The 20,724-nt window shown below is 42.1% G+C and overlaps 1 protein-coding gene across 1 annotated transcript in view; it reads left to right on the top strand.

Moving 5' to 3' along the window:
• Positions 1-20,724, top strand: part of RNASEH2C (ribonuclease H2 subunit C) — a 122,053-nt gene that overhangs the window by 46,429 nt on the left and 54,900 nt on the right. The window contains exons 3-4 of the mRNA XM_085625857.1: positions 15,421-15,533; positions 17,290-17,409. Coding sequence (XP_085481983.1) covers positions 15,421-15,533; positions 17,290-17,409 — 233 coding nt within the window. The remainder of the gene's footprint in view (positions 1-15,420; positions 15,534-17,289; positions 17,410-20,724) is intronic.

Raw genomic sequence — 20,724 nt, 5'->3', positions numbered from 1 at the left:
TGGTGAATGGGCGGGTCTCTCGGCCCTTTGCCCTCGGCAGGGGCACGAGGCAGGGGTGCCCGTTGTCCCCTTTGCTCTTTGCTCTCGCCCTGGAGCCACTCGCTGCTTGGCTCCGCTGGGAGCCCTCGCTTAGAGGGATCCGGTGGGCCCCGGGCTTCGAAGATCGGGTCTCGCTGTATGCGGACGATATTCTCCTGTATCTCACCTCACCGCGGCAGTCGCTCAACGTCCTCTTTGACGTTCTGACTTCCTTTGGGAACAATTCGGGTCTCACGATCAATTGGTCTAAATCCTGCGTCTATCCTATCTCTGGTGGTCCTCCTCTCCTGCCGCCTCGGCTTCCGATCCAAATATCTCTGAGCGGCTTTAAGTACCTGGGGATATACGTTTCGCTAGACCCGGTGGCTCGCTATGAGCAGAATCTCCTGCGTCCACTTCGGCGATTGCGAGAGGACACGGCCCGGTGGTGCAGGCTGCCCCTGTCCCCGCTGGGTCGGGCCGCGTTGTTCAAAATGATGTCCCTTCCCAGGTTCCTCTATGCACTCCAGAACTCCTTCGACGTTATCCCAGTGGCCTACTTTCGGGAGGTGGAGAGCCTGCAGAGGAGACTGGTGTGGGACGGGCGGGCGCGTATTGCTCTTGCTAAGCTTACTCTCCCCTGGTATGACGGGGGCATCGCGCTTCCTGACATTCGCAGGTACTATTGGGCCTCGCAGCTATCGGCCATTAACCATGCCACGTATGCGCCTGGCTTGAATCCGGCGTATGAGATGGACAAGTTCCTGCTTCCCGGCGGGAACTATAGCAGGGCACTTTACTCCCGCTCGGCTGGCCGGACCCTTACGGGTCCTACTAAGATTGCGGTGCGGACCTGGAGGGCTGCCACGGGCTGGAGTGAGCGACTAACATGTGCTACTCCTTTGTTTGCCTCCGACCGCCTGGGCAGCCTCTGGACTACGAAGGGGTTTGACCAGTGGGATACGATTGGTATCAGCAAAGTGGGAGACCTGTGGCATAAGGGCACGGTTAAGACTTTCGCGGTGCTCCAGGCCGAATACGAGCTTACGGACAGGGAGTTCTTCCGCTATGCCCAGGTTCGACACGCCCTGCTCTCAGTCTTTGGGGAGGGGACCAAGATCCCGGTTTCCTCGCCCCTCGAGGACCGCATACTTGACGGACATGTCCCTGACAGTACTATTTCTTTAATTTATAAAAAACTGATTAATCATCGGGCTGACCTCTTTGTGCGCCTTCGGGAGGCTTGGACGGGGGATGGGGTGGAATTGGACGACGAGGACTGACAGTCTGCACTGTCGTCCCCCAAGGAGGTCGCCATTCCAGCCCGTCTCCGGTTGGTACAGCTTAAGATTCTTCACCGGGTGTATGTGACGGGTCCTCGCTTGGTCTCGATGGTATTTTCCGACGACGGGCTCTGTAAGTGGGGTTGTGGGCTCAGCGCCACCTTTCTCCATATCCTGTGGGAGTGCCGCGAGGTGGCAGACTACTGGCGCCGGGTCCATACGGTTATGGGACAGGTCACTGGGGTTGTGCTGCTGCCGGAGGTGCGTCGCTGTGTCCTGAATGTGTGGGAGCCCAATGATTACAGCACGGCTCAGACTCGGTGGGCGGCCCTGGGGAACATGATTGCCAAGAGAGATATAGCGCAGCTTTGGGGCGCCCAACGGCCGCCCACCGTGTCAGTATGGAAGGAGAATATGGACTGGTGTATGTTCAGGGAGAAGACTGTGTATGTGGCCCGTGGTAAGCCGGGGGCATGGGGTAGAATCTGGGGGCAATGGAATGCGTATCGCGGGGGTATCTGTACGCCCCCCCCTGGTAGACACCGATATCGCCATGTCCCCCTGACCCTTGATGGTTCCTGGCACCTTTTTGGAATAATTACATATGGACGTTCATCTCCCTTGACCCCCCCCCCCCCCGTCCCCAGCCTCCCGGTACTCCTTCCTTTTGCCGGCGGCTTAATGGTCTGAACTGGAGTTCCCCGGAGGAAGCCTGACCCGCACTGTTTGCCCTTATGCCTCGCCTTTTGTTTTTCTTTTAGTTTTTGTGTCTGTTGGACTTAAGTCTCCTGTTCCTCTAGAACTATCCGGAGCCACTACGGGGCTGAGCCCCGGGAAATGACTGCAGCCTTGATATATGGATATTTCATTCTGTACCTAGCGGCCGGCCCTGGTGGTTGTAGGCCCGTGCTTGTAACCGAATTATTGTTCAATAAAAATTTAAAAAAAAAAAAAAAAAAGACATACAGTACAGAAGGTAAACTATTTGTGGGGTGATCCTTTGAAAGGTTCACGATTTAACAACCTACAGACAGAAATAGGGCTTCCCTATTTTAGCTGAGGAGGATTTTTTCCCTAACCCATTAAATAAGTACCTGACCTGTAACGTTGGTGGTGCTTTGTTGTTTGGTTCCTACTAATTTAGTAAGACTGAGTTTGGACAACATAAGTGTCAGAACCATATGGACTTTGTACATAGGTACTATGTCCACTCAAGCCATCAGAATATGTTGACCTGGTTCCGGACTAGCTCACAGTGCGGCATCTGGCCCTGTAAACCTATAAGGGTACTTGATGGTGTCTGCAACCTCAGAACATGACAACCCTAATTCCCCCAAGGAAATCATTGAAACGGATCTACCCCATCGTTGTTATCTCAGGAATGCCCAAAGGGAGACACAAGAAATACACAAATTGGCATTTTAAACCTTTATTGAAACAATTTGATTCTTGTGTAAAATATGCGCACTACAACAATTAGTAGAAGGAAACCACGCATTACAAGAATGGTGAAAAAGATAAATAATTCAACTATTATAATTATTGCAATGTTTATATGAATACATATAGTGGTACCCTTCTTAGCACTACTAATTATATAGAGCAGAGGGTAAATGTGGTTCTGCCAGATACCCTGAAGTGGTCTAACTCCCCATTTACCTGTGTACGTGTTTCATTCAGAAGTCGGTCTGGTGGAGCCGCAGTCCCTCTCGGGATAGTGATGAGATTCAGCTGGGACAGAATTCTGGCATGAGGCGCCCACGACAAACCATGGCAATGTGCCTCTGCCGAACAAAGGCTTGGGGCAATTTATATTCTAAAAACTGGACCCACTCGCAGTATGCCTGAGTTTAGATCCTGCTGTCCTTGTTCATTCTACCAATTCATAGTTGTCTCTGAACAGACCATGATATGCGAGGGCAGTTTGCGTAGTGTATTTGGTCCTTGGACAAAATGTATGATGTGCTTACGAAGAAATGTATTTATAAGCAAAACACTTTCTGAGTACACAATCGCAAGCAAGCAAAATGTGCTAAAAGTCATCATCCAAAAAGATGTCAATCTTAAATGAAAGCATGTAAAAAATGGGAGCATTTGTGTGTGGACCCTATTAGCTACACAACAGTCGCATTAAAATGTTGAAATTTTACAATATAAAATATTGGAATGCATATAAAGTGCAGACTCGTGTTTACCTATTCCTATCTTGAATTAAAAAAAACTGTTATGACGAACAAAAAAAAAAACTCAAAGGATGACACACTTAGCTATGGTAATCGTCCATTTCCTTGATGCAAACAATGAATAATTACAGAACCTGAAACGCCTGCTGTCCTTGAAGGTTGGAAGCCTCTGAATGCTGCCACTTTCTGGTGCAGGCTCCAGTGCAGCCTGCCAGGAAGGTGTTACAGCCCATATTCAGGCTGGGGTTAGCGGTTACACGCAACCGCCTTATCTTCTTCCTGGTCTGTGTCCACCGTGATTAGAGTGAAGCATCCAAGGTCCTACAAAGAGGAGGAATTGCAGATTCTCCTAGCCAGTAGTGAAGGAGAGTCCTCCTTTTTAATAAAGACCAAAAGAGGTGAGTATTATGCTGTCGCGTTTTTCCACTGTTTATTATATACAGTTTTTTAACACACTGCATTACTCACAATCCTGCAGTCCCAGGCAGGAAGTGACCTGAGCAGAAACAATCACCCCTCCATATAAAGAAACAGTTACAAATAACTCCTTTTCTTGATGCATCCGTGAAAACTACAAGCTGTGTGTAAAGCAAAAAACAAAAATAGCAGAAAAAGCAAACGGAAGCCTCGATTAAGAAATAGAGGGTAATAGCAATCCCTAAGCAGGGATAAGTCGCACTTCTAGTTGAAAGAAACTCGTCACAAATACCATAGAAATTAAGGCGCCTGGATAATATTCAAAGTAGGGGTGCTGTACACCCTGATAGCACTGATTAGCCAACAGTGCTGGTCAACAGATCAAAAACCTGTATCTACACATGAGAATTGTTCAGTAATAGCACTTCCCTGATAAAGTTTCAGATGGCAATATCTGCCTCAGGTTTAGCAACAAAAGTACTTGTATTCACAAAAGAATGTCCATTAATGCTGTATGTTCATCTTCTTTTTATTCTTTATGTACGAAAATTCCCAGCAGCAAATAAGTGAGAAACACGTGTTTCGTCTGTACCACAGTAGGTATTCAGATTTTATCAAGGCTGGAAAAAATGAGAGTATATACATATAATGAGACTTCATAAACAAGTTTTCACAAATAAGTTATTATATACATTTAGATATGACAAAAATGCTATAAATAAGCATGGAATTGTTAAGGATGAAGGAGAGAAAAAGGAGAACCCAAATGTTAGAGCCAAGAAGCACGGAAGACCAGATAGCACCGAGCAATGTGACCAACCAAGAAGCGGAAAAAATATAGTATAAATGATGGAACAAGTTTTTTTCTCTCTCTGCTAAGGGTTAAATTTACTTTGTCTATAACTTACACTGTGCTACCACCTTGGTTTCTATTAGCAGGAGGAAACCACCATCTCAAACTACTATACCTTAACTTTATATTTTTTCACGTGTCTCCAACCACATTATTCGCGTTTCTTAAACACCTTCACCCAATTTAGCACCATTTATTTTGGGCTACATCATGAACAAGATTAATTTTCCACTGTCCATTTATCATTTGGTTTTTTTCATCGCTTAACATTTGCAAGGTGGACTAATCATCCGAGCCTCAGCCCTCGATGCTGTAGAAGCTGGAGCATCACTAGCTAAATATACGCTAAAATGTCTTGTATCCACTCCAGTCAAAGCTGTCCCCTCTTTGATAATGTGAGCCTCCTGTCTAGTAATAGAGTTCATAAGCATCTGCTATAGAGTGAAGTGTGCACTTGTACAGTGCTTTGTATGTGAGAGAAGAATTTGAGCGTGTGCATGATGCACAGTTGTTTTGTGATGGAACATAGCACTCCACTTCTAATGTACCTGTGGTGTTTGCACTACGGGATCTTGCACTGATGGTGACATGATGTATTGCGTCGCACTCCCAAACTAGTAACTAGTAAGTTTATTATGTTTTTGGCTCTCAAATGAGGGCCACATAAAATAAACACACAATTATACAACATTAATTACAATAAAATCACAAAAAAGACAGAAAAAAGGTAATACTTCATATTCACTGGTCGAACAGTCGTCTAACATTTCTCTATGTATCATTAATAAATATCTAAAAACCCTTTAAAAAAGTTAAAAATTCTGAAACAGAACATTTCATTTGGCGGACAATAAAGTGCATGGAAAAAAGTTTTTACATTTAAAATTCCTAATTGTAGACAAATAGGTTTTAACCATTTATAGCGCAATGAGCGTAGTGCGTGACAAATAAACAAGACATGATTACGATCCTGTACAGTATTATAACAAAGATTACATATTGGAGATACACCATACCATTTTGCAAAAAGGAGATTTAGTGGGAGCAAATCTTGTCTTAAAAGGTACCATAACCTATGGACTCTGTGGGGGATATTCCAGGTAAGGTGTTGTTGTGCCAGCTTTGGTGTGTATGTGTTTAGGAGTAATTGCCTTTCTTTTTTTCCTTGTTGGGCAATCATATCCAATTTATAACTGAGTTCCCAAGATGCACTTTTTAATTTAGACTTTAGTTCAGAGGGAGTAAGTAAAAACAAAGTGCTTACATCCAACTCTAACAAAGTTACTGCTTTTGTAAAAATTTTTACTAAAATGGAAAACTCGTTAAAATTGCCCAGGAGCTCATTTTTAATGGCTTCCCGTAAGGAATCCGATTTACCTCTAGCTAAGCAAGCTACCCACCTTACGAGGGCAATCAACCCCTGTACCCAACAACTTCGGAGTCCGAATTCCAGCCTGCATGAAGATACAGTGCAAGCTGTGTTAAAAGAAGAAATTCTTCTTAGTACCTTTCCTTCCATTTTATGCAAGAATCCCCAGTGTTTTAACTCCACTAATTCTAATCCGTACAGTAGAGTTGCAGGGATCTTTGCTCTAAATACATCCAAAAATAGTGTGAAATGTCTCTTCCCTGTAGCATTGTACAAGGAACATAACCCCATACCATGAGCCGATGCTTTACGCGAATTATGCTCAATGTGGGGTTTCTCACTTAGGTTTGCTGAAATTATTTTACCTAAGAAGATGTAGGTTTTAACCACCTCTAGTTTCTGTCCTCCTATGGCCCATCTATAGTTTTCAGACCTACATTTTTTCTTTCCAAAAATGCACATAATTTTACTTTTCGAAGCGTTAATCTTCATGTAATCTGCTTCTGCAAATTGATTTAATGCATGTAGGCGGTTAGACAAGCCCTTCGGGGTTAAATCTAATATGAGGATATCATCTGCATACATTAAAACTGATATTGATGATCCTCCAATTATCGGGGCTATCCCACCACACAGTGAAATGGAAGTAGGTAGGTCTACCGTATATAGTGAAAACAATATAGGGGCCAGTATGCACCCTTGTTTCAACCCGTTCGGAGAAGGGATAGATTGAGAAAGACCCCTTTCTCCGCCTTGTAGTACCTTACACCACGTGTTCGAGTGAAGAGATTTTACAAGTTCAAGTAACTGTATTGGCATGCCTAATGTAGCAAGCTTTCTCCACAGCGTTGGACGATCTACCTTGTCGAACGCTGTGGAGAAATCGATAAATGCCGCATATATTCCACCACCTCGAACACGTACGTATTTATCAACGATCACCTGTAATGCTGTTAAATTATCAAGTGTACCATGCTCTTTGCGAAATCCAGTTTGTTCCAAGGGTAAAATATCATTTAATTCTATCCATTCAGTAATTAAAATCGAAAGACATTTAGCAAAGATTTTTCCTATAGAGTCCAATAGAGCTATTAGACGATAATTCGCAGGATTATCCCGCTCTCCCTTTTTAAATATGGGAATTAATATACTTCCCCTCCAAGAGTTAGGTACTGATCTCGATAGGAAGCATGCATGAAACACTGGAAGAAGAATCCTACTCCAGGAAGTGACATCTTGCTTTATTATTGACATGGGCAACTCGTCTGGACCCATAGCTCCGGAAGCGCGCATACTCTTTATTACCGAAGCTATGGTTTTCTCGGTCGGAAGCTCTATATTAGGCTCACTATTCGGAGCTAGGTCCCAGTTATCACCCTCTACACTGTTAGATGCGTACAAACTAGATATAAATAGTATCCAGACATCTTCAGCGATAGAGATGGGGATGGGGGAAGTTCTTGCACCACATCCCTTCCCTATTATGGACCAGAATTCTCTAGATTTATTAAAGGCCGATGCCTCTCTTAACCTAATCCAGAGAGAATCTTCTTTTTCTCTTTTTAATTTTGTTCTAAGTCTGGCCCTCCTTCTTCTTAGTAAGGCTAACTTATGCTCATTTTCCCTAGATCTACTAAGGTACTGTTGCCTCACAAGTTTATTTCCTTATTTAAAGGTAGTAATATACTAGGAGGGAAGTGTAACTTCTTAGGAATTCTTGATTTCTTAGCTGTCATGGTAAGCTTCTTCTTAAAAATTTAAAAGTGTGAGAATTCCCTACCCTGCCATTCATCTAATTCAAATAAAGTTTGGGCAAGAATATTTTGTCGCACTCCCAGATAATAGAGGATACCACTCTCCCACACAGAGGCTCAAACACGACGAAGCAATAAACACAACACAACACCACCTGTAAAGGATTTCACTTGATAAAATGAAGCACATCACAGACTGTTCTCAGAATAAGGCTTTGGGTTTTATTTATGCAATGCTCTCTAACAGAAAGGCTTTCCCAGATGTCAAATGAACAACATTCAAATGTGTATGCATTTGTGTGTGTGTATGATATATATATATATATATATATATATATATATATATATATTACCTACTGGCGGTCGCCAGTAGGTAGTTAGTTAGGACCACGTTTCCATAGGAAATGCGCAACATTCTATTTTGAATAACTTTGGCGCCGGTCGACGAATCCTCGCGAATTTTTCAAAATAGGTGGGGCGCTACGCTCCGCTCCTACCCTGAAAGTCTCGGGGGGGGATTCGTCAAGCGGGGGCTGAGATAAAAGGGGGGTCCCATAACGCGTTTTTCCCATGCATTTTTCCATAGGACCTTTAGACACAGCTACAGCCCGAACGGCTGAACAGAATTACTAGAAATTTGGCAGAGAGGTAGTCCTCAGGTCAAGGAAGTGCCTTTTGTAGGTTTGGTGTAAATCTGTTCGGTAGATTCTGAGAAAATAGCCTTTAAATCAATCTATATATCTGAGCCAGCTTACGGTACGCTTACCGTACGCGTACGGTGGTGTGCGCGAGCGCGATTCTGATTGGTTCTTAGATCTTAGTAAACATTCGAATCGGCCGAAACCAGGAAGCGGCGGCCGCCATTTTCTCTCTCGCACGGAGAGTGATGATTAAAATACAAAGACCAAAAACATGTAAAGGGGCAGTTTGGACAGCTCCAAAACACCTAGCCATGTTGAGGGAGTCCCCAAAGATCCCCCAAGGCCAAAAACTGAATTTTCTTTTTTTTCGCTAATTTCGCCGATTACGCTTACCGTACGCGTACGGTAAAATATTTAAAAAAAAAAAATATCCACACTCACCCCACCCTGTGTGCAAATGGTGCCCGAAGGGCACCATTTGTGCATGGCTTATAACTGGTGTGAAAAATTAAAATATTACCTTTCAAAACGAAGTGCATCATATGTCCTCCATGTGCGCACGGTGCGCGAAGCGCATCGTGCGTACATGGCCCATCTAGCGTAACGTGGGCACGCGGTGCGCGTAGCGCACCGCGTGCCCACCGTGCGTGCACGGCACTAACTGCGTAAAGTGGGCGCGCGGTGCGCAAAGCGCACCGCGTGCTCACTGTGCGCGCACGGTGCGCGCACGGAACGAACTGCGTTAAGTGGGCGCGCACGCCACGAATGGCGTAAAGAAACTTAGCATTTAAAAAACCGTACAAATTCACTGAAAAAACCATAGGTTTCACACACGTTATAGTTAGGAATTAGCATTTAAAAAACCTTGCAAATTCACTGAAAAAACCATAGGTTTCACACACGTTATAGTTAGGAATTAGCATTTAAAAAACCTTGCAAATTCACTGAAAAAACCATAGGTTTCACACATGTTATAGTTAGCGGAAATTTTACTGATAAAAAACCAATGAAATTCCCCCGTTATAGTTAGTGCAGGCAACTATAACTCACGCGACCGCAATCTTCTGCTGATGACATATGTGTCTTTATGAAAAAAAAATATTTGTAATATATGTATAGCTAAAAATGTATGGAAGAAGACATGGGCAAATAAGTGTCTAAATACAGTATTAGCATCAGCAGAGGATTGCGGTCGCGTGAGTTATAGTTGCCTGCACTAACTATAACGGGGGAATTTCATTGGTTTTTTATCAGTAAAATTTCCGCTAACTATAACATGTGTGAAACCTATGGTTTTTTCAGTGAATATATATATATATATATATATATATATATATATATATATATATATATATCCACATATCCACAATACTTCGCCACCACGATCCCCTGGAAGGACGAAGACAGACCCAGGTATCGGTGCAATTGAGATTCTATTTTCGGATGCCCTGCACCACCGCCATTGCGCGTTTCAGCCTCGCAGAAGCCTTGATCACATGATACGCCAATGGAGAATTTATTCAACTATTTAAAGTGCTAGTGCTCAACACACATGGAAACACACCCACAGGTAATCATAGACATAGACAACCTGTTGTCATTGGTGTAGATTGTTGCGATGCAATATATGTCGATTTGCATTCTAGTACAATTATTAATATCATAGTGCAAATAACGCAAACTCAATAAATATTTATAAATACATAAAAATTCTGAGTTCAACTACAGCATAAATAAAATCCAATATAAATGCTAAAAACCAGAGCTATAAATTCCTATATTAAAACCAATGTGAATAACCCAAAGATTTAGCAGCAAAATTGCACTTCTAATCTTAACAGTCAAAGGTTAAAAATTGGTCATCATATGAAGCTCTATTGCACACAACCAAAATCAAGCTCGCATACTGATTCATGTTGGTTGCAGCAAAAATAGTTATGACAAGATTATTGCATTGCAGAAATATACTTAAACGTCCTGCCCAAGTGGGCCCTGTGATTTACCTGTGGAAAAAAGTGCATAGTACATAATTTATAAATGCTTACACTAGTCCAAATCACAGCCATGAATGGATGTGTAGTGTTAAAAAAAAATCTTAAAAAAAATACTATGTTATAAACATATGGGGAGGCGGCAGTGTAACTGTTCCAGAATTTGTCTTAGCAGTTGTTCACGATTGCCACCGCTTCTCAATGGCAAGACCGTATCGATGACAAAGTACTTCAGATGTTTCTCCCTGAAGTGCCTTGCCACCGGATATGCGGCATCACTGTTGGTGATGGCTCTAATGTGCTGGAGCACTCGCTTGTGCACCTGCAGTTTCGTACTCCCTACGTACCGCAGGCCACATGAGCACTCCAGCACATACACCGCATATTCAGTCTTGCAATTGAGAGAATTTGTGATTTTAACTGGTGTAGGCTGAAAAGGCGTATGGAATGAAGACGTGCTTGTACCATATTTGCATGCTTTGCAGGATGCACATTTAAAGAAACCCGTCCTTAAGCCATGTTGTAGTTGGTCTGGTTTCAGGGCTGCTTCTGACAAGAGAGTTGCTCATAGAGCGTGCCTTTCTGAAGGAAATGCTGGGGGATTTGGCCAATTGTTTCCCCAGAACAGGATCATTGCATACTAAGGGCCAGCTTTTATTAATGATGCTGCGCAAGGTTTTATGCTGCTTATTGTACGTCAGTATAAGGCGCGTGGGTTGATCCTGACTATCTTTCATGGCAACTCTATTAGTGAGTGCAACAGACCTCTGTATTTTATTCGCTTTGGTCATAGCAGAGTTGAGTATATCTTCAGAGTAACCCCTCTCCAGGAATCTCTCTCTACACTCAAGTTGTGCTTGTGTGCAGTCCCTGTCAGAGCTGCATATCCTGCGAATCCGAGGCATCTCCCCAAAGGGGATGCTTTTGATTAGATGTGGCGGATGATGGCTATGTGCATGTAGGACTGTTTGCCTGCCGTGGGTTTCCTGTGGAGTCCTGTTTGTAGTCTGTTGTTATTTACAAAGACTTTCACATACAGGTAGAAGATGCTCTCCTTACTCATTTGGGCAGTAAACTTAAGGTTCAGATTGTTAATATTAAGTTGTTCAATAAAATGCTGTGCAGACTGCTCTGTGCCCTTCCAAATTAAAAACAGGTTGTCTATGTACCTATACCAACATAAAACATGTGTGTTCAAGGTGTCACCATGATCTGTCATCCGGACCTGCGCCTCCCAGAGTCCCATGTATAGACAAGCGTAACTCGGAGAGAAACAGGCCCCCATGGCAACACCTCTGACCTGTTGAAAAACCTGGTTTTGGAAGAGAGAAAAGTTATTCTCCAGGCGAGTTGAAATCATTGTCAAAAGCATTTTGTTGTGCAAGTACCTATTCATGGGACGTGTGTTTAAAAAATATTCAGCAGCCTTTAAGCCATCCTTGTGATGGATGCTCGTGTATATCGAGGCTACATCTAGAGAGATAAGCACACAACCGGGTTCCAATTTCACATGTTTGATTTTGCGTAAGAAGTCCCCAGTATCCTGTATATACGAGGGCAATTTCTTAACATGATCTTGTAGAAAAAAATATACACAATAATAACACACATTGCAAATGCAAGTATTCCAAAGGCAAAGGAGTTCTCACGTTCCTTCTGTTCTGTTCCAGCTTTTATCTTAACAATGCTTACGAAAGTCCCCAGCAGTACATTCAACAATCTCCAAAAACAAAGCAACCTTGAACGTGAATAACCTAAACAACTTGAGTAATCTGGGGGCCTGCCTGTGCGTGCAAAAAGCACAAGCACACGGAGTCGAAATTCAAGATGACATGAGGGCTTGTCAAAGCCAATAGTAAGAACTTCATAATACTTCCCAATGTACAACACAATGCACATTTTTGCACCACTGCCTATAGCATCACACACTTAATCTCCCAATGATCAACATAATGCACATTTGAGCACCACTGTTTATAAAAATGCACTTCTAGACCAAGAAGTACTTTCCACACCCCTCTCTCTCTCTCTCATGCTTTCAAATGCACATCCCGCACGTTCTGTTTCTGGCAAGGCTGTTCTACTCTGTGACAGCTCCCACTTTAAAACTACAAGAAATAAGAAAGAACTCTTCAAGGCAAGAAAGGCTCGGGCAGAAAAAAATGATGTAAACACCAAAAGATAATTAAAATAATAGTAGTCGAAGGTCATCACGTGGTTTCAAACCATAGGAGTGCCTCTAGCACTATACATGATGTACCTGTAAGCCCATCTGCTTGTGAATGAGTGTGAGGGTAAACATTAGAGGTGGATTTCCTTAAAGGTAATGAAGGCTAAACCCTTTTAGAATGTTGATGCAGGGTTGAAATCAGAATGAACCTATTTACGTCTATAAGAAGTTGTTTTGTGCGTGAATATCATTGAAAAGTCTTTTGCACCCTACAGAGGAGGGTGAGCTAATGGAGATGTGTGTTAAAAGGGAAGCTATGCTGCTATTCCCTATGCTGTTCCCCTTTGGTGAATATAACAAAACTCATAATTCTTTTGCTGACATTATTATTTTAATTTGTATCACCAGTGGAATTATGTGACAGGAGAGCACCAACTCATGCTGCAAGTTTGACCATATTATGCAGCATAATGTGGCATATATTTTGCTTCATTATTCCACATGGTAATTCTGTCTGGGCAAAGATTTCACCTCTATTAAGATTCTAGATTCCGTGGTATATATGGCCTTTCTCTTAGCGCCTTGATGCCTTTGGGTGAATGCTGCGCTATATAAATATCAAATCAAATTAATACCGGTTGAACAACCAACTAAAGCAAAAATCAACCGAAAGGTGACCAGTTAACCTTTGCAAAAGGCCCTTCACTATGCACGAACCCACGTTGCCATGTTTTTAGTAACTTTTGATTCATTTGAGCTAGAAACAGCATTTTGCGTCAAATCCATAAATATTAAAAAATAAAAAAAATTAAAAAAAGCTGCAGAATCACAAAATTCCAGTGGCACTGTTAATGTGTATAACCAAATATGAGTGCCGGGGTATAAAGTTTTTTCTAGAAGCTTAAGAAGTCCTTATATACTAAAGCGGCCTGGTCTTGATTTCAGCACATGCCTCCTTCTTCCACTGCCTTATACTTCATGTCTCTTTATCGCTTTAGGGCTCTTTTTCATCTTAGCTTTCTTCCTTTGTCACCGTTTTCCCTTCCTCCTTCTTTTTCCTATTTCTGCCTTTCTCTCACTTGCACTGTCAGATTCTGCAGATGAAAGATAAATCGCCATGCTCAAAAATCAGTACAGCTGCCCAGTGCTTTCACAAATTGAGAACTTCTCTATAATTTCCCTAGTCTGTGTTCAAGGGAAGCTTGCATTGCTGCACTTCCTGTTTTTTTTTGTGACGGGACCTGCACGGTTGCTGCCCATAATGAAGCTTTTTTGGAGAGAAATGTGAACTGCTGCCATCTTTGATGCTCCTTTCTGTGTGAAAAAATCAAGCTTAAGCAAATCCTTTTCACAATTCAAAACCTCAAACCAATGGCATTGTCATTTCCCATAATATGAGCTTTTAAGGCTTCAGCATGATAGTTAAAAACAAGGATTGCCAAAGCCGTTTGGTCTCCTATGCGAGAGCCATTGCCGTTGTCAATGTGTTTTAGCCATGTTGGGCACAAGCATGGCTGCTGTTCAGTATAGCTAAAAGTTAGTGGCGTAGAAAAGAACGGAGTAGTATGGTGCGGTGTGTTGTAGAGGGGCATGGAGTGGCGTACAGTAGAGTGGCATATGTTTCGTGTGGTAGTGCACTGCCATTACAGACTACACTTTTTCAATTGAAATTACCATTACATTTGCACAGACATACAGTTTTACTGATAAAACTATACAGCGCACAAATATGTAGAAATCGGCATCACCTATTGTACTGATTAGTTTTGATCGTATTAAAATTGTTTCCACCACACTTCAGAATTACAAATTAATTTGTGTTTTACCAATTTTAATATATTCTATAATGTTTGTGCTGTTCGTTTAGTGGCAGTTAACCTTTTATGTGTGCTAGAAAAAAAGAACATCATACCGTCTTTCCCACCCTCACTCCCCAGCAAGATTGTCACATAAATTCTCTCACTTCGCAGTTGGAGAAAGAAAAGTAAACATCAACCTTCCTCAGAAGACAGAGCCTAACACTTGACCTCTGTCTTTGAATGCACAGCAAATGTGACAAGTTTTAAAGGCATGTTTATTGCTCATTCACTATTGAACTCCAGCATGGTTATTTTGGGGGTGCTCCAGCATCCCCCCCACTCCTCTACTTACAACGACTAGGGCATGGGCGTGAAATTAAGGAAGAGGATTATTTAAGTAGTGCTATTATTAAAGAGCACTGACCAAAATAACCAGGCTCGTACACAGAACATTGTTCCACACACAGGAGATCAAGATTAGTGGCAAAGATAAGTAGAATCAGTCCAGCAGAAAGATAGGATGCAGTAAATCTCTTCCAAGAAATAAAGCATGTTCATTGCTTCCTGAACTAGCTTCCAAGGAATACACCTGAAAATACATGTTGTCTCATGAAAAAAAGATTTCCCAGAAAGCGCACAATCGTTGAAGAATGCAAGGAGCCAGTCAGAGTGGCTATGCTCCACTTAAAGGACAAAGACTTACTGGACAGCCTAAAACAAAATCAGCAAATACAAAGCAAGCGACTGTGAGTTACAAAACACAAAGCCAGTGGTAAGCAATGGGTGAACTGCATTCCTAAGGGAGCTTTCAGCATGTCAAAAATATGGCTTTGCAGCTAGGTGCTGTCTGGTAGTATTTTACCTAAAAAATCTCAGTGAACTAGTGAAAGGATCCCTTTATTTTAGTTGAAGATTTCTTTTTTTTTTTTTCATCCTCTGTAGAAAAGGTGGTGTCCTTCCGTGGAAGGTGCTTGCGAGGGCAGGAGGTGGCAGTGCCAGATGGCTATGTTGGCCTGGTTCTAAAGGAAGACCACAAGCCCTGCTCCGAAGAGGATGTAAGTTGTAAATAAAGTACATACAGAAAATGGATGTTGTACAGATTTTACCAAGAAGTGTTGGAGGAGCGAGAGGGTGATCAGCTCCTCTGTGTTAAGTGACCTTCATACGTTCTAAGCATAAAGGTCAATCAGTATTGCTGTGAATGAGCTAAAAGACATCCAGTATGTTATGTGGACTGTAAACATTGTTGTAAATGCTATGTGGCATTTGTATAGCGTGCTATCTGTCATTTTAAGGGGTTTGCTGCACTTTTCGCAATTCAAGACTGACTCTTCCAAATGGCTCTGATGTTTGCATCGCAAACCGAAGTCTGAGGGGTGATTTTACTGTTTTATTAAACGATATTTTGGTATTTGATTTACTTTTTTTTGCATATCAAAAGGAGTTAATTGAAACACTGCTAGCCGTTCCCTTATTTGATATTTCACGGAAAACTCATCACGTTGATGTAAAGCAATTTGCTCAATGTCAAACAATCAAAGGATATCCTGGTCGCCGAGTCTGTAGTTTTGCTACTAGACAATATTCTTTGTGCTCCTGACCAATTGTTGGGTTTACATCAAAGGACAGAACTTTCTTTTAGAGTTGTCTTTAAAGAGCAACATTATTACAACTTGTTCAAAACTGTTGCATTGTAAAGTGAACAACTCATACCCTAAATCAGTAGTGCTCTATTCATGAAATTGTTCAAAAAGTTCGGCTAGTCTTGTGATTACATCTCAAACGGACAAGAGTACAGAAGAAAATGAGTATTTTTAAATGTGGTAACGGCAATCTAGGAGGGCTGCGGACGACGTTGAAGCAATTCAGAAAATTGGATAAAAAATCTTCTTAGTACTCTATGCTAAACATTATTTGTAAGGAAGGGTCCTCTATTTATATGTTCGTCACTGGGATCACCTGACATGAGAACTGTTTCTCAGAAAGTCTTACACCTCAATAGAATCAATAAAATGGTCTGGCAAAGGTTTAGAAAATTGACATGTTAAATAGCTTGCTTATAGGCTACCTACCACCTTTCGGTGGGCCCAGTCTTCGAAGTTAGCTGCAGTTCTTCCACTTAGCTGTTCTGTATTTAAGCTGCAATTTCAGTGGAGGTGAAAAAATACAACTTTCAGATGTTATATATGCCTGTGCTGCTCAACACTTGCCAGTTTTGGAAAGAAAAATAATATTTAGTGTCGTGCTAAAGGAAGGGGATGCTACATAGCTATTTTTCTTTCCAGAACTCTATTAAAGAGAGGAGAAATGGGGCAGTGCCCCATAAACTGGAACCAGTTTTGGTATGGTTCCTTGTTCAAATTTACTTTGAAACAAGCGAATACCATAAATGTGCCCGGAGCTTCCTTGACTAGCCCACCTCTGGGGAGCACCTTGCACCCCATTGAAGAGAAAAACACAGTTCTTGCCGAGTGCACAAGGAAAGGTATTGCAATTGATGCCCCAGAGGGTAATAAGAGAAGGGACATTCCTCTTTTCTCTGGAAATGAATGAGCTGGGAGAACAAGCGGACAACAGCTTTTTTAGGGATTTCACTCTGTCTCATTGCCAGCTGTTGGATGAACTGGAGAATATTTATGTATGGATGCAGAAGATGTGCTAGTATTGTGCTTGAGCTGTTTGTCCACAAAGTTCATGGCTTGGTTAAAAAAAAACACAACTGGGTTGAAGACAGCAGCCGTTTCCGTATCAGTTCAGAGAATTGGGAACTATTTCATGGTTTATTAACTTTACTTCTCTTTACTTCTTCAGGACCGGTGTGTCCGGGTAAAGTCCACTTTCAGAGCTTTCACATCCTGGAACTTGGAAACACCACCTTCGTCGGATGATTCCGCTGTGATGTCAATCATGTGGCCGAAGATTGCAGATGCTGTAAGTAGTAGAAGCCTTGCCCTTAATCTGTTGGCCTAGTCACTGTTGGTATTTCTAATAATTTAATTTCGGTCATATGTATGTTGTGTAAAATTTGGAACAATAAGGCAAGCAATTACAAAAATTGTAATTTAGAGTAATTCATGTATAGAGGCAAAAAGTACAGGATACTATATGCTTCAGCTTCTGGTTACATTACCGAGGTGCTGTTTGCAGCTCTGTAGTTAAGTTTGATATACAGGTTTCACAAGAAAAGCACTTTTTTGCCTCATTCGCAACTGTGCCCCCATTTGACCAAACAAATTGTATGTGTTCTAGTCAAAAAGGGGCCAAGATGTAGTGTTGTGTGGCCCAACCTCTGTCTGGAACAATCTCTACGAAAACTGGAAAAAAGGCAAAGAGGGCCATGTTTGGGAGTAGCACATTGTTGGGCTTAGTTTCGTACCTGGTATTGATTTGTTGCATTTTTGTCCAACCACTTTTGACAAAATCACTAAATTGTTATTTTGTAGTTTCTTTCTTAGGGGATCTCCTTTGATAGTCCTAAGCATTTGAATTGCTCCACCCACGTGCGGGATTCCAGATCACTTTTTCATTGAATATCCTCTTAAGTGTAGACGTTCGCCTTTCTTCAGCAAGGCCTGTAGAAACGCATAACAAATAACTTCTTATGCAGACTATAAGCACAGGCTACAGCTGTAAAATCTTCACATTGTACTTACAATAGGGTCAAAATTATAGAGCCAGAAAAAAGAACCGAGGCAATTGCCACCTGCTGGGCATGATCCTTAAAGGCACAGACACTGTTTAAAACTCGTATAATAGCAGCCTACAGGCTACACAGTCCTGCTATCCTTTATCTTCTAATTTTACAAAAAGGGTTTGTGAAAGAGATTTAAGCTGTTTATACACCATTTGCTCCAAAATTATACATGTATATATTTATGGGTATTTTGACCCTTGTGGAAGTACAATCTGAAGAATTTCACCATGGTAGCCTATGCTTATAGGCTGCATAATATGTTCTTTCTTAAGTGTTTCTACAGGCCTTGCTGAAGAAAGGCGAACATCTACACTTAAGAAGATATTCTATGGAAAAGTGCTCTGGCATTCCAGCACATGGGCGGAACTATTCAAATGCTTAGGACTTCATTGTAGATTTCCCTTAGAGAGAGCTGGGATTACAGGTAAGAAACCATACCTTTCTGTATATATCCTATACACTAGTTATTGCATTCCAGAAAATTTCAAAATAGGTAAGCAAGTCTTTCGATTGGTTTAATTTTACTGATGTTCATGAACAGGAACCAAAATGATTTGCTAATAAAGCTCATTATTGACTGGACATTTCTGAAGCCACCTATCCTGATTCCTGTGTCTTTGATTGCTAAATGAAGGTGTGTCAGTCAAAAAAAGGAAACCAGATAAAGAGGCATGTTTTCTATTCAAACAAAATACACCATTCAAATTTATTAGAGGTAGAGAATCGTTAATTTTATGGGAGAAAGCATCCTTCCTTTAAAAAAAAACAGTCTTTGTGAAGATTGGAGCAAATGAGGAAAATTAGGTGCAGCACAGTGAGTGACCAACTGCAACGTGTAATGCTAATGGTTTGTCACAACACTCCCCAGACAGAAATGCCAATGGGGACTGTTGAGAGGGGAAGGAAAGGTTTTCAATCAACACCCTTAGCCCACCCTGGACTGGAGAGCCATTCAATTCTGGCCTTGCCCAGGGCTGGGATGTCAATGAAAAATCCGAAAGTGGGTTAGCTCTTCTCCAGCGTGCCCCTCCTTTATTTCCCCAGTTTAACAGAAGAGGAGGGAAAAAGAAATCCGTAAAATTTCCTAACCTTGCCCCTGAGTAATGGAGGAATGTATGGCCCAACTCCACCCTACTGCTGGATTTGCTGAATGGATTTAACATCTTCTCTCCCCCTAGTGTTTTCTACCTAATACAAAGTGAAAATAAATATTTTGTTTTAAAAACATATCTCCTCTCCCTGACCTTATGGGAGGTTGGAAAATAAGCATGCATGGCTCATCTATACCACAAAAAGCTCCTGCTCAAAGTGTGGGCGAAGCATTTTTTATTATTCCCCATCATTGCAGAATATGTGGGAAAGATTGTTTGTCCATATATGCCAGTGGGATCCCTCTTGTCACTCTCCTAGCACTGATCAATGGGCTGGAAAGAACACCTACTTGCCTGACTTGCCCATAGGCCCAGTAACCAGAAGTTAGAACCCACTTTGAACCCTCTTCCACCAAGAGGTTCAAAGAAGACAGGAACATGCCAGCTCTGGTCTAGGCACACCATGGCAGCTGTCAGTGGCTCGAGAGAAATGGGGAATAAGGCAGCTGTTAGCTACTCCAGACCTCTTTAGCCCTCAATCATTTTTTGCTCTGGTTTGAAGTCTTTTCCAGCTCTATGCATTTTAGCCCACATTGGATAAAAATGATGAGGATTGGAAACGTTTATAGTGGCATGCTATATCCATAGATACAGCAAAAAAGCAGTCTGTGGGTTTTGCTCTCTCTAAGACCGCTGTTGAAAAAGGAAAACACAATAGTGCATTTTTTCTATTGTTCATAGTATTTGCGATTGCTTGTAGAGATTTAAAAGAAATACAGGAATCTGAGCTGAAATTACTAATCTACAGCAACTTCTTAATTGCAGCTTGTGAGTCCTAGAGCAGGATTCTCCAATGCCGATCCTCGAGGGCCGGATCCTTGCCAGATTTTCATATCTACATTCATCTAAATGTGGATATGCTATAAATCTGACATGGATCTGGCCCTCCCCGACCAACATTGGGGAACCGTGGCCTAGAGTAAGGCTTGAGTGCTGCAGCATTCTAAAGTGTCACTATCCTATTAAAATAGGGGGTAGCTTGCAATTCGGATCCTGTTGCTGATATTTTTGGAAAGAAAATAGAAAACCTCTTTAGTGCCCAAGTAGGCATTCAGGAGAATGGGACTGGTGCTAGAACTGAGTGACACACTTGGCACCTATTGTCTGCTGTGGTTTGTGGACCTGGGACCCCCAAGCTGGATGAGACCAGAAGCCACATTCTTTGCTGTGCATGGGCAAAGACCAATGAGTTAATTGGTGGTGGTGCACAAAATTGGATTTAGGGTGTGTAAGCAGGCCATATCCTGCAAACAGTGACATTTGCCATGCACTGTTTGTTCGGTGGCATCATTGGTAGGTAAATAGCATGGCTGATTGATTCATGCCCTTACACAGTGCTGTAAGAAAGTGCCCTCTTTTCGCATGGTTGCCCCCACTTTTTGCCAAACTGTTGATGTACTT

This window comes from Triturus cristatus, chromosome 9 (genome assembly GCF_964204655.1).
Source record: "Triturus cristatus chromosome 9, aTriCri1.1, whole genome shotgun sequence".
Classification (NCBI taxonomy): domain Eukaryota; kingdom Metazoa; phylum Chordata; class Amphibia; order Caudata; family Salamandridae; genus Triturus; species Triturus cristatus.
This window is presented reverse-complemented; position numbering and strand designations above follow the sequence as displayed.